Genomic DNA, 14456 nt, shown 5'->3' with positions numbered 1-14456 from the left:
CACCAACAATGGCAAAGGCAGAGGCAGAGGCAGAGGCAGAGGCAGATCCGAAGGAAGAAAATGAGAGTAGTTACCAGAGGTACAAAATCCTCATTTCAAGCCTTCCGAAAGAGGAAGGTTGGGCATTTGAGAATTATTTCTGCCATTACCAAGGCTTCTGGTATCCAGACATATATTGCCCAGGAGTACTCGCAGTCCAAGACCACTTCAAGGCTCGCTCAAGCGACATTATCATTGCAACCACCCCAAAATCAGGCACTACATGGATCAAAGCCCTTCTCTTCGCCGCTGTTAACCGCGGTATGTACCCACCCACCTACAATCATCATCCCTTGCTCTCCGAAAACCCCCAGCTCCTAGTGCCATTTCTAGAGATAACGGTTTACAATGGCGAAATCATTCCTGACCTCGAAATCCTTCCCTCTCCCAGGCTCTTTGGAACTCACATATCTTTCACATCACTGCCACAGAGGATGATCGATTCTGGTTCCCGGATTGTTTATCTTTACCGGAATCCAAAAGATGTGTTTGTTTCCTTGTGGCATTTTAATAACAAGATCAGAGCCACGGTCTCAAAGCCACCTTTGAGTGCTATGGAAGCATTTGAGAGGTTCTGCAAGGGGGTTTATCAATTTGGGCCTTTCTGGGATCATGTGTTGGTTTACTGGAGAGCTAGTCTGGAAAGGCCTCAACAGGTGTTGTTCATCAACTATGAAGAGTTACAAGCAGACCCAGGTGGTGTTTTGAAAAGAGTAGCTCATTTTGTGGGATTCCCTTTCACGTCTGAGGAAGAAAAAGAGCAAGGATTAGTTGATAAGATCTTGAGGTTGTGCAGCTTTGAGAATTTGAGTAGTCTTGAGGTGAACAAGACTGGAAAACACTCAAGTAGTCTTGGATATGAGGCTTTCTTTAGAAAAGGTAAGGTTGGGGACTGGGCAAACTATCTTACATCTGAGATGATTGAACGAATTGACCAGATCACAGAAGAGAAGTTCCATGGTCATGGCCTCAAGTTCTGTTAAGTATATTTTCTGAAGAGATGAAAATCTCCTTGTTTTTACATGGTTTGCAGTGTGTTTTCATTATTCTGATTGTTCCATATGTTGATTTCAAGTGTATATATTCCAAACTTGAACTGCAGCATTATAGATTGTGGTTTTTAGCACTACAGCGTATAGCACTTTCCAAAGGTCTTCACTCTCTTTTTATAATTGAAGGAGACAATCAGATGATCTCCAGGCGTGTATTACGTACATTATTGAAGACTGCCTCCAACTATGCAATTAATTTTGTGATGTCTCTTTTGTTCATGTTTATAGGGAAAAGAATTCAGTAGCTAGCTGACTGTCTTGCATCTTTTGGAAGATCATGTGCTAGCCTCTCTGTTCCCCATAGTTTCCTTGTAAATAATCTGTCCTTGGATTTTCAATCCGTTCATGTACATCGCTCTTTTTCTATTAATTCAATATATATATATATATGGCCCTATATTCAAGAAAAAGGGTATAAAAATCCTTTGCAATTCCGATCGCGTGCAATACTGTGCAATAACCCTGCCGACATCAACAGGTGGACATTTCGGATTGAACGGCTCAGATTAACCCTCCAATGAAACAATCCAAAACTGTGGTTCTTCAGCTTAAATCAAACCGAATCGGCTATTCAAACCAATCGGTTCATGTTTTAACTCAAAACCTAAGAGATTTCTATCCATTCCCCCTCTCTCTCTCTCTCTCTCTCTACCCCAACTCCCACAACAGTTCTTTTTGTTCTTCTTCTTGTCCTCCTTGGCTGTTATTGTTTTCAAAATTTCAAGTTCTGAGCTAAGCGATCAGCTCTAAAGGTGAACTCTTGAAAAGAAGAATGGGGATGGCAACAGAACCGATGATTAGGGTGGGCATGACTGCTGCAACGTTTTGTTTGCTTGTTCTAACTCTGATAAGCACCATATCAGTCTCTTGCGAACGTTTTGATTGCTTGTTTTAACTCCCCACTAGATCTCTTTAATAATCGACATCTGCATAGGGTATTGCACAATATTTCTCGAGATGAAAATTACAGAGGATTTTTATCCATAAAATAATGAACAAAAGTAGGAAATAAAAGCTTGAGAAATTACCAAACTATCCTTTACAAATGACAATGGATTTTGATTCTTGGCAATTCAAAATTTAAAAACCAAATGACATAACTACCCCTATGTTCAGCTAAGATCCTATTAATTATAGTATACGGACTTTTAGAAAATTTTAAATTAGGTTACATTTGGACAGTCCCTAATTTGTTTGTTAGGAGTGACGAAGAAAAACACAAGGGCCCATGGGCAAAATAATGAAAGAAAAATGGAGATAATAAAGCTCCAAAAATGCACCCCCTGATAATCCAACAGTTTAAGATGTTTTCCATGTACATGACTATTGTTAGCTACATTTTCCAAGGGTAATCGTAGGGCCGTAAGGGGTGTCAATTTGAGGCCTGCCCAATCCTGTAAAGTTCGGACCAGCCAGATCTGTTTATAAACGGTTGTTCCAAATGTGAGTGGGATACTCATCAGTCATTCGATTGGGATTGATTGATTATGACCCTGATCTAGCCTGACTTTTTAGAATAATTTTAGCATTTGAAATTCCTTTTGTGACTCGAAAGTCCCACATCCTAAAACTTTAAAGAGTTTGTGCCAGGTTTTTTGTTGCTTAGATTTGAAGTACAGAGTATTTTTAGATACCTAGTTTTTAATAGAAAATGGTAATTTGAGGTCCCTAATTTATTAGAATATTTTGAGGACTTTTTAAGACCCATATGAAGCCTGTTTAGATTTAAACAAGCCTGTAGCCTGTCTAAAGTCCGTTTAGCTTGATTTTAAAAAGCATGAACTTGACCAACCAATTATAAATATTACTATGTTCGCCTAATGTAAACCTAATTAATTAAACCAACAGTCATGATGCAAGGGTCAAATTGGCTCAGCCAGGCCTATGAACAAGCCCAACTGAGCCAATCCACCTATTTATGCACTGTGCAAAATGATATTTTCATATTGGACTTAATGGTACAAGTCTCTCTTTTACGGTTAACTAGCCTCCATGGGCTTTATCTGTCGAAAGTCATCCCGGCATATATCTTACCGAAAAGAAAATATATCCTCTCATATCATTTTTTGTGGAGACTCAAAAGGGTAGTGCTCCAAAGTAGAGAAGGGAAACTTTCTGGTTGCATTGCAGTGTAATGTTTCCAAACTGGGTTATTTTTTAGGTTAAACAGCCTATGTACTTACTAAATCATAATGTAAAAAACTTGTTGGCAAGGTTCAAGGTTTAGTGTAATACCCTACTTCTTAAACCCGGTCTGATTTCACGGTTGACCCGGTTTAACTATGCAGGACCCGAACCGGAGAGAGTTAGAGCGGGTTCCTTATGGACTATGATGGCAAGGATAACCTTAAACACCGGCTGACCCGACAAGTCCGAGCCAGTGCCAAAAGAGACGGGAATACCCAAGTCGTGTACATGCACCTATCATAAGGCCATGTACGGATAAAGCAGGTATGTAGCCGTATATTAAGGTGCATACATATATTACATCGTATGCCAAGGGTGGGGTTCGCGCCAAGGCCCGAACTCTGTCAAAATCCCAAGTTTTGACCCTCAGGTGGGCGGACAGGTGGACGGACAGGTGGGCGCACCCACCCACCTGAGTGACCCATCCATGTGAATTAGTAGTTAATTAAGAAGTATATATATAGCATTTATGATTTTATTTTCTTTTTCATTTATGACACTCGTACGTTGGTGAGGATAGTAAAGAGGAGAGAGAAAAGAAAGGGAAGAAGAAAGGAAGAGAAGGAAGAGGAAGAAGAGATGGATGTCATCGGCGCCGAAGCTTGATCTCCCCATTCCGGTGCCGGAAGAGTGATCTTCAACACTAGATCTACATTTAGAGGTAAGCAAAGTTGGGTTCCTTAAACATTCACCATACCCAAGCATAAACCTTTGATTCGAGTAGGGTTTCTTGAGATCTTGGAAATCCCCTTTGAAATGATGAATCTAAGGTTTAATAGATGATTTATGTGTTGATCTTGAAGGATTTGAAGAAGTATTTACAAGGTTGGAGAAGCATTGTGGATTTGAAGTGATTTTGGGGTTTTGAAGGTGTTCTTGAGCAAAGAAGGTAAGATGGCTTCCCATTCCTTAAATCTAACCTAGATGTAGGTTAGAACCATCCTATAAGACATTGAAAGTGTGAATAATGGGTTTGGAAAAATCCCATTTGAATTCCCAAAGAATGGAGAAAGTTGGGAAGAAACAACAGTTTTCCAGCCAAGACCAGTGGGCAAGACCGGTGGGCCATCTGGCCCGCTTGTGGGCACCCGCCTGAGAGGGCAGGGCCTTTGGGCACAACCGGCAGGCCAGACCGGCGGGCTAACCGGCGGGGCCACCCAGCCCGCCGGTCTTAGCAGACCCCTTGGCCAAACCGACGGGCCAGACCTGTGGGCCAACCGGAGGGCCAACCTGCCCGCTGGTGGAGACCGGTGGGCCAGACCGGTGGGCCAGACAGGTGGGCTGTTTGACCCACCTGAGAGGCCCCGAGTGTATTTTTACGTCTGATTGGACCCAAATCGGACGTGTGACCTTCTTTTAGGATTCTAAACATGATCGTGTCATTAGATCGTGTTAATTTTGATTTCAAAATGGTGAAATACTAACCCCGCTCACTCATGTTAGGTTCACCAAATCCTACGCTTCTCGCACCGGATCTCACCCGTACCGAGCGGGAATCCTTGTACACTACAAGTAAGTGGGGAGAGGACGTTTGGCCTTGTTTCAAGGAATTTTTTGGCATTCATTTAATTGTATCTAGTCTAGTCATGCCATCATGAAAATGTTATATAGATTAGTCATCCTCACATTGTTTTGCATGTGTGCTATGTTACTTTCTAAATGCCAAATGATGAGATGCTTATGTGATGAATGTTGACATCATTGGGCATAATGCATTAATAGACTAGATGTCGTAGTCGGCTTGGAAACGAGTGCATTGGTGGCCCGTGGTATGGGACGTGATGGCACTATGCAATCGTACTATTGTCATATAGGAGCATGCGGTTTAGGATTTTCACCATCCCGTGCTACGACCCTTCCCAACAGGGGTTAAGGTGTTGGGTTACCATTTGGGGGGAAGCAGTGGTCGCAGTTATCGGGTCACTGTGGCGGTTAGACATAACGCCCACCGGTCATTAGGACAGTCGGCAACCCCGGTGGTATATTCAAGAGGGCCAATCGTACTGCTTTTAAATTGCTGGAGTCAGCACCTTTAATTTCAGTCATTTACATTTCTGTTGAGAGCCGGTGGTCGGCATGTTTTTACTTTTTCAAGTACTCATGGTGGGCCTTCTCCGACAGCCCTATGGGCGTATCACGGGATGGAGTTCGTGGCTCGTACCCGGAGTATACGCGCACTGTGGCTGTAGTAGCACTAAACCGAAGACTTAGTAATGTTGCTTAGGTGGATGTGATTTAAAATGTATTGCATGGCATGTAGTGCATATGATTGTGTTTTGATGTGTGGACTGCTGTGTGGTCCATCTTACCACTTACTGAGCTAGTGAGCTCATCCTGCGGGTACCATTTTTTTAGATGATTTTGCAGGTCATACATCTGAGGAGCACGGGGTGGGTCCCACAATCGAGTTCCCTGAAGAGGACTGGTGGGCCCCTGAGGAGTTAGAGCACGGCATTGACTGCTCATGCGAGAGTTGTGCTGTGGGACCGCAGTTCTGATGTCGAGCTGAGCTCCACTTTTGAGGCCGAGCTGAGCTCTACCATGTGATGCCGAGCTGGGCTCAACCCTTGATGCCGAGCTGAGCTCTAGCCTTTGATACCGAGCCGAGCTGTGTACTCTGATTATTTTGATGGTTTCCTTTATGTACTTGATATGTGAATTGTACCTTTATTGTGTAAATATCATGCCTTCGGGCCCACATGTATATAACTATTGTATCACAATTCAGGTATCAAGTATTATGGGATTATTCACAGGTAAAACTTAGTCTTCCGCTGATCTGATAAGTTTTATTAGTTGTGTGTATGCTGTGGTGGAATACAGTATCAGATGATCCTGGCAGGTTTGGGTTAATCGGTGTTAACCCGGTCACTGGCCCGGTTCAGTGAGAATGGGGTGTGACAACAGGTATCCATCCCAGTTTATTATTGCCGATGATTACTTCATTACAATCTCCAATAATAAGAAAGGGAACAGAAACAGTGTAAATATTCCTACAGAGATTCCCATAAAGAGGCTCTAGTGCTCGATAGAGGGGCATATACACAGATGAGGCACCAAGACTGGTCGTAAATCTTATTATAGAAGAAAAGGGAAAAGAAATTCTTAAAAACCAGAGAGTCAGTAATAGCTAGATCATATTGTCCTAGAATGAGTCCTTTCTTCCCCAAGCTTTTTTTAGAAGACAGGGGTCTTGAGGGATCTCAATTCTCTCAGTAAAATAGAGTTATCTAAATCATATAATTTGGTTTCAGACAGGAACATAAGATCAGGCAAGTGCTTAAGGAAATGGTTCCTAAGAGCAAGCTTGGTATTTTTGGAGTGGATACCCCTTACATTCTAGCTAAGATCTTCGTGTTACAAATGAAAAAGTAAACTTAAAAAAAAATATAAAAAGAAGCCCGCCTTATAGCTTTGGCACTGAGGGAGAACAAGCAAAAAATAATACAGAAAATGCAGAAAAAGAGATGAAATTTTGAATTTTTTCAGTTACCAAATTACAAAGATCCTATGTCTCCCTTCTCTCCTTTCCTTTGCCAGATTCCTCACTAAAGTAGATGGCTCTCCACTTCTGTCAAGAATTGTGGTGTTCCTTCTCTGTCTTGAGTTCACATACCCAATTACTCAATTTTTTTCCCTTTAATCGGCGTAAGCTGGACCGGTGAATCACTTCAGATGACAAATCTTTTAATTCTGCAATCTCAGCCATAGACACATGAGAAATATTGAAATCCTCTAAATCCTTGTTATCTCTCGGTCCCTTGAGGGAAGCTGCTCATGTTGAACTTTAGCAGGTTCTTTCTCCTTTGGGGTTGGTTTGTTCCTCTTGAGAAGAGTCCATATGGAGGGAACTATCAGGGTGAGGGTTGACATCTGGGAAACAGGTTGTAGCTGGTGGTGGTGGTGGATCTGAAGGGGTGGAAGTAAAGTTCAAAGATATAGCTTAGAAAGAAGAATAGTTTGAATAAGATTGGGTGGGGCAGTTCCAGAACCAGATTGGGGAATGGAAAGTGATGCGGCGAGTAGAGGGTCTAGGTGGATGAGATCAATAGGATCAAAAGGTCTGGGTACTCAAAGGCATTGATGGTAAATTCTGTGTTAACGGGGGGTGTTAAGTTTGTCTCGAATTCTTGACCTGTTTTGAAGATTGACCCGATCCGACATATTTTGGTGGTGACCCGAATGAGAGATTTTTTGAGATTTGTGATGGAAGCAGAGGGGTTGGGCCGATAGGCCCAAGCCTGGAGCCCATCACTGATCTCGTATGGGGGTGCGGGGGCATGGTTCGATCGGAAACCACTGTGACCCGATGGGTCGACCCGCGATTTGGATTATATATAATGTATTGTTGCTTGTTGAGAAAGTCATTGTATTTTGAGGGCATTTTTCGAGCTAGGGTTTCAGGGCTAGTTTTTTCTCGCCATTACTAGGGTGTAATTTCTCTTCTATATAGTGAATCATCTTCTTCTTCGCCCGAGGATGTAGCACACCACCCTGGTGTGTGAACCTCATTAAATCTCTGTGTCGTACGGATCTATTGTCTCTTTATTATTCGTATTTCTTAGTGTTTGATCTTACAAACTAGTATCAGAGCTCTGGGTTACTTTGATCCATGGCTTCAACGAAATATGATATTGATAGGTTCAACGGCAACATCAGTTTTAGTTTATGGTAGGTTTGAATGATGGTTGTTCTCACGCAGCAGGGTTTGAAGAAAATCCTATTTGATAAGGCGAAGAAACCTGTAACTATGTCCGATGATGATTGGAACGATTTGGATGATAAAGCCCTTTCAGTTATTCAGTTGTGTCTTTCAAATGATGTTCTACAGGAAGTTCTCTCAGAGAAAACGGCTGCAGAGTTATGGGTGAAGTTAGAAAACCTCTACCTCACCAAATCCCTCACCAATAGGTTGAGATTGAAGCAACAACTGTACACCCTTCATATGGGTGAAGGTACTTCTATTAAATCCCACATATCTAAGTTCAATTCTATTGTTACTGATTTGAAAATGATAGATGTTAAACTAGACGATGAAGATTTGGCCCTATTATTGTTATGTTTTCTGCCTCCATCTTATAAACATTTTAGGGGTACTATGATTTATGGTAGAGAGACAATCTCTATTGAGGATGTCAAAACGAATCTGCAAAGCAAGCAGAAGATTGATGATAAGTTGACATCTACCAATAAATCTGATGGTGTTGGTTTGGTAGCTAGAGGGAGAACGAATGAAAGGGGTTCAGGTGGTGACAAAAAGAAGGTTAGATCAAAATCTAAGCACAAGAATTTAACCTGCAATTACTATAAGAAAAATGGGCATATTAAATCTAAATGCTATAAGCTTTTAAACAAGCAGAAGGCAGGTGGTGTTGCTCAAAATCAATAGAAAAGAAATGATTATACAGAAGCTAGTATTCCTGAAAATGAGAGTGAGTCTGATATGCTTTTGGTGACTGATGATAAATTTAGATCACAGGATGAATGGATTCTTGACTCTGGTTGTTCCTACCATATGTGTCCCAATCATGAATGGTTCTCCACATACGAATCAGTTCAAGGTGGAGTTGCGTTGATGGGAAATAATGCTTCTTGTAAGACTATTGGAATGGGAACGATCAATATCAAGATGTATAATGGCATTGTCAGAACCTTGTCTAATTTCAGGCATGTCCCTGATTTGAAGAAGAAACTCATCAGTTTAGGCACTTTTGATTCAAATGGGTGCAAGTATACAGTTGAAGGTGGAGTCATGAAGATCAGCAAGGGTGTTCTCTTATTGATGAAAGGAATCAAGGTTGGCAGTTTGTATGTGTTGCAGGGTACTACAGTCACTGGGTCTGTTGCAGCAGCTTCATCATCTATGTTTGAATCAGATGTCACAAATTTATGGTAAATGAGGTTAGGCCATATGAGTGAAAGAGGGATGGCATCATTAAGTAAAAGGGGTTTGTTGTGTGGTCAGAGTATAGGAGCAATGGAGTTCTGTAAGCATTGTGTGTTTGGGAAGCAGAAAAGAGTTAGTTTCAGTACTGCTATTTACAGGACCAAGCGAACTTTGGACTACATTCATTCAGACCTATGGGGGCCCTCCGGGGTTGCTTCAAAGGGGGCTAGTGTAAGATACTTGCTTACTTTCATTGATGATTTCTCTAGGAAGGTTTGGGTCTATTTCTTGAAGCACAAAAATGAAGTATTTGTCATTTTCAAACAGTGGAAGAATTTGCTTGAGAAGCATATCGGGAAACAAATTAAAAGGTTGAGAACCGATAATGGCCTGGAGTTTTGTGAAGGTGACTTTAATGAGTTCTGTAAAAATGAAGGTATTGTAGAGCGTATGAATAGAACTTTGTTAGAAAAGGTAAGGTGCATGTTATCGAATGCAGGATTGGGCAAGGAGTTCTGGGCAGAAGTAGTTAACACAACAACCTTGTTGGTGAATCAATCTCCTTGCATAACTATTGAATGCAAGACTCCAGAAGAAGTTTGGTCAGGTAAACCTGCAGACTACTCAAATTTAAAAGTATTTGAATGTCCTACTTATGCACATGTAAATGAAGAAAAGTTGGAACTTAGGGCTAAGAAATGTATTTTTCTTGGGTATGGATCTGGAGTGAAAGGATATAGGTTGTGGTGTCCTGATCCAAAGTCTCCAAAATTTTTTATTAGTAGAGATGTTACTTTTGATGAATCTGCTATGTTGCATCTTAGGAAAGAAGCTCCTATTCATTGTGATGAAGGTCAAGAAAAATCTAGAGAGAATGTGGAGTTTGAAATTGGTGGTTCATCTTCAAACAAAGCATAATCTACTTTAGTCCAGCTACCTACTTTTACTGAAGGAGATGATGCTCAAGAGAATCAAGAAGAAGAGCGGAACAGTATTGCCAAGGATAGACCAAGGAGGAATATTAGACAGCCACAAAAGTATGGGCATGCTGAATTTGTTGTTTATGCATTGTCTGTTGTAGATACAATTGAAAATAGTGAGCCTGCAACATATTCTAAAGTTGTTGCTACAATTGATTCTACAAAATGGTTGATTGCCATGAATGAGGAGATGGAATCTCTTCATAAAAATCAGACTTGGGAGCTTGTGAAGCTGAGAACAGGGAAGAAAATTGTTGGTTGCAAATGAGTCTTCAAGAAGAAGGAATCTACCTCAGGTGTTGAAGATGCTAGGTACAAGGAATGTTTGGTTGCAAAGGGCTACAGTCAGGTATAAGGAATTGATTTTAATAATGTTTTCTCACCTGTTGTTAAGCATAGTTCTATTCGTGTCCTACTTGCTTTAGTTGCTATGCATGATTTGGAGTTAGAGCAACTTGATGTGAAAACATCATTCTTGCATGGTGAACTAGAAGAACAGATTTATATGCATCAAACTGAAGGGTTTGTTATTGAAGGTAAGGAGGACCATGTATGCTTGTTGAAGAAGTCCCTATATGGTTTGAAACAGTCTCCTAGACAGTGGTATAAAAGGTTTGATTCAGTTATGACTAGTTTTGGATACTCCAGGTGTCAATATGACTGTTGTTTTTATTTCAGAAAGCTCTCTGATGGGTCATTCATATATTTGTTGCTTTATGTTGATGATATGTTGATTGCAACAAAAGATATGAATGAGGTTAATAGGTTGAAGGAACAATTAAGTTCTGAATTTGAGATAAAAGATTTGGGGGCAGCAAGAAAGATCCTTAGTATGGAGATCAAGAGGGATAAAAAAGCAGGGAAGATGTGGCTATCTCAACAAAAGTACACTGAGAAGGTATTGAATCGTTTTGGCATAAAAGATGCCAAACTTGTAACTACTCCTTTTGCATCTCATTTTAGACTTTCAACTGCTCTATCACCTAAGACAGATGAAGAGGTGGAGTACATGTCACGTGTTCCATACTCTAGTGCAGTTGGCTCCGTTATGTATGCTATGGTTTGCACTCGTCCTGACATTTCACAAGCTGTCAGTGTGGTGAACAAATATTTGTCATGTCCAGGTAAAGCTCATTTGGAAGCAGTGAAGTGGATACTTAGGTACTTGAAAGGGACCTCTGGTGTTTGTTTGGAGTTTGGGAGGAATGGTGATGGTTTATCTGGTTATATTGATTCAGATTATACAGGTGATCTTGACAAGAGGATGTCACTCACAGGCTCTCTTGGAGGAAGTACGGTTAATTCGAAAGCTACTTTACAGGCTACAGTTGCATTATCTACTACTGAAGCAGAGTATATGGCAGTGATTGAGGCAATTAAAGAAGCTATTTGGCTTAGAGGTGTGTTGGGAGAACTCAGCATGGATCATAGGGTGACTCTTGTCCATTGAGATAGCCAGAGTGCTATTCACTTGACTAAAGATCCAATGTATCATGAGAGGACAAAGCACATTGATGTTCGGTATCATTTCATAAAAGAGATAATTGCTCAAGGTAATATTCAAGTGTTGAAGATTGGTACTGAAGACAATCCAGCTGATATGTTGACTAAGCCTTTATGGGTTGGTAAGTTCGAGCATTGCTTGAACTTACTTGGTGTTTGTCGTGTTTGAGTTCAGCCCTTTGGAGGGCAATTGGAGAAGATGAAGATATTAGCTATTTGTTTATCTGTTGGAGGAGAATTCAAGCCAAGGTGGAGATTTGTTAAGTTTATCTCGAATTCTTGACCTGTTTTGAAGATTGATCCGATCCGACATATTTTGGTGGTGACCCGAATGGAAAATTTTTTGAGATCTGTGATGGAAGCAGAGGGGTTGGGCCGATAGGCCCAAGCCTGGAGCCCATCACTGATCTCGTATAGGGGTGCGGGGGCGTGGTTCGACTGGATTGACCGTGACCTGATGGGTCGACCCACGATTTGGAGTATATATAATGTACTGTTGCTTATTGAGAAAGTCATTGTATTTTGGGGGGTTTTTCGAACTAGGATTTCAGGGCGAGTTTTTCCTCGCCACTGCTAGGGTGTAATTTCTCTTCTGCATTGTGAATCATCTTCTTCTTTGCCCGAGGACGTAGCACACCACCCTGGTGTGTGAACCTCGTTAAATCTCTGTGTCGTACGGATCTATTATCTCTTTATTATTCATGTTTCTTGGTGTTTGATCTTACAGGGGGTCTATTTTAGATGAGTAGTCCGGATTTGGCAGAAGGAGTGTAGGGTCAGAGTGAAGCAAACTAGATGGGGAGGTCTTGGAGATAGGTGTTTTGAATGAGTCCACATCCTTGTAGTGAGCGTCGGACAATTGAGAGCATCTGGGTGCGCACCCTAAGGAGCTCCCATCTACCTGATGCTTATTGCACCAATACAGCGGCTATAGACGATTTTCACATGTTTTGTATAAAGGAATGTTACATTCTTGGGGAGGGGAAAAGGGTTTACCAAAGAAACGATAATGGTCGGTGAGAATCCCAAATCATCATCAAGAGGAAGTGGTGGAGTAGGGGTACTGGGGTCAATCTTTGCATCCAAGGTATCACTTGGCCATAAAATGAGCTCATTGGCAATGGTGAAAACGGAGGCGTTGGTGGGGCCAAGAGTATTCACAAGGGGGGCAATAGGGGATGAAATTGGAAAGATGTCAGGAAGGGGAGGAAAAAATACCAGATTATTGATTAACTGAGGCATCACATACAATTGGAGTCTCAACTTCTGCAGTTTCTGGATTAGGATCAAGGTGAGACATGGAAGAAGGGTGTCCGGTTGAGCAAGAAAAGTAATTTTCCACAGATACAGTGGAAGGTTCAGTCCTCGTTGGTTCTAAGCGAACTGTGGATGATGGGGCGGGTTCCAACTGATATATGGATGATTTTTTTCTTTGGGGGGGGGGGTTGAACTGCTAAAGATAGAGGTAGATAATCACCTTGATTTGCTAGGTTCCAATTTTGGTGTTGCAAAAGATGGTCTAGCATTAGTGTTTGTGAAGGGGAGGGTTAGAAACTCAGAGCAACGTGAAATTGGATTTTTGGCAAAAAAATTTACACTTTTCTTGCATCAGGGAGAGAAGTTTTTTAGATTTGAAACCCATACAATTTTTTGCGCAGATGGGTAAAACAACCACACAAGGTGCAGACAAAGAAAGTTTCATAATGAATTGGAACAAGTGATGATATGCCTTTAGAATTATTTATTTTTAAATATTTTGAGACAGGTCTTCTCCTGGGGTTACAACACCTTAACACGAGCAGAGAAGGAAGGTAGATTGAATTGTTCCTAGTAGAGTTGTATGCAAATTAAGGACCCTACCGATGGATCTGGTGGCATTGGAAATTAAGGATTCCGAGAAGCAATCTCTTGGGACAGCGGTCAACTCAATCTAGAGATGGAATTTGATTGAGGTATAAAGTAATACCGCAAGTGCAACGGGTCGTGTGTAGTTAAGGGTAGATCATATGGAGGTGAGCTCTATAGAAAATTCAGTTCTAACCTAGGTAGAATGTACTAACTAATGGGGTTGTCACAAATTAAAATAAATTAAGCTAACAATGGTGAAAGACAATAATTAACTCTGGAATTAAATTAAACATGCAATAATAAAGTGAACCTAAGATTACAGTTAGAATGAATTAATGAACCTAAAATTATGCAAGCACTAGAGGTGTGAAATTATGATGTAGGGAAGCATTTAGGTAGAATGTATTAACTAATGAAGTTGTCACAAATTAAAATAAATTAAGCTAACAATGGTGAAAGACAATAATTGACTATGGAATTAAATTAAACATGCAATAATAAAGTAAACCTAAGATTACAGTTAGAATGAATTAATGAACCTAAAATTATGCAAGTACTAGAGAGGTGTGAAATTATGATGTGAGGAAGCACTTAGGTAGAATGTACTAACTAATGGGGTTATCATAAATTAAAATAAATTAAGCTAACAATGGTGAAAGATAATAATTAACTCTGGAATTAAATTAAACATGCAATAATAAAGTGAACCTAAGATTACAGTTATAATGAATTAATGAACATAAAATTATGCAAGCACTAGAGAGGCGTGAAATTATGATGTGGGAAAACACTTAGAAATTAGAATCTACCATGAGATTTAAGAACAATCTACAAACAATCTACCCCTATATCGCATGCTTGAATGTGTCAATAGGGAATTTGGACTTTTTAATTTAATATGTCCTATAAGTTATTTGACATATACATAGTATTAGATTATAAGCAAGATTATATTAGAAG

At 40.6% G+C, this 14456-nt stretch overlaps 1 protein-coding gene across 1 annotated transcript; it reads left to right on the top strand.

Moving 5' to 3' along the window:
* On the top strand, positions 1-1466 carry LOC122073229 (cytosolic sulfotransferase 5-like). Its single transcript, XM_042637770.1, has one exon. It carries the CDS (start codon positions 9-11, stop codon positions 1020-1022), a length of 1014 nt encoding a protein of 337 aa, XP_042493704.1. The 5' UTR covers positions 1-8; the 3' UTR covers positions 1023-1466.
* The last annotated feature ends 12990 nt before the right edge of the window (positions 1467-14456 follow it).

This window comes from Macadamia integrifolia, chromosome 3, assembly GCF_013358625.1.
Source record: "Macadamia integrifolia cultivar HAES 741 chromosome 3, SCU_Mint_v3, whole genome shotgun sequence".
Classification (NCBI taxonomy): domain Eukaryota; kingdom Viridiplantae; phylum Streptophyta; class Magnoliopsida; order Proteales; family Proteaceae; genus Macadamia; species Macadamia integrifolia.
The sequence above is the reverse complement of the archived record's forward strand: the minus strand, read 5'-3'. Positions and strand labels throughout refer to the sequence as shown.

Excerpts from the sequence above, each read along its gene's own strand:
- LOC122073229 (XM_042637770.1), top strand. The coding sequence starts at position 9 with ATGGCAAAGGCAGAGGCAGAGGCAGAGGCAGAGGCAGATCCGAAGGAA.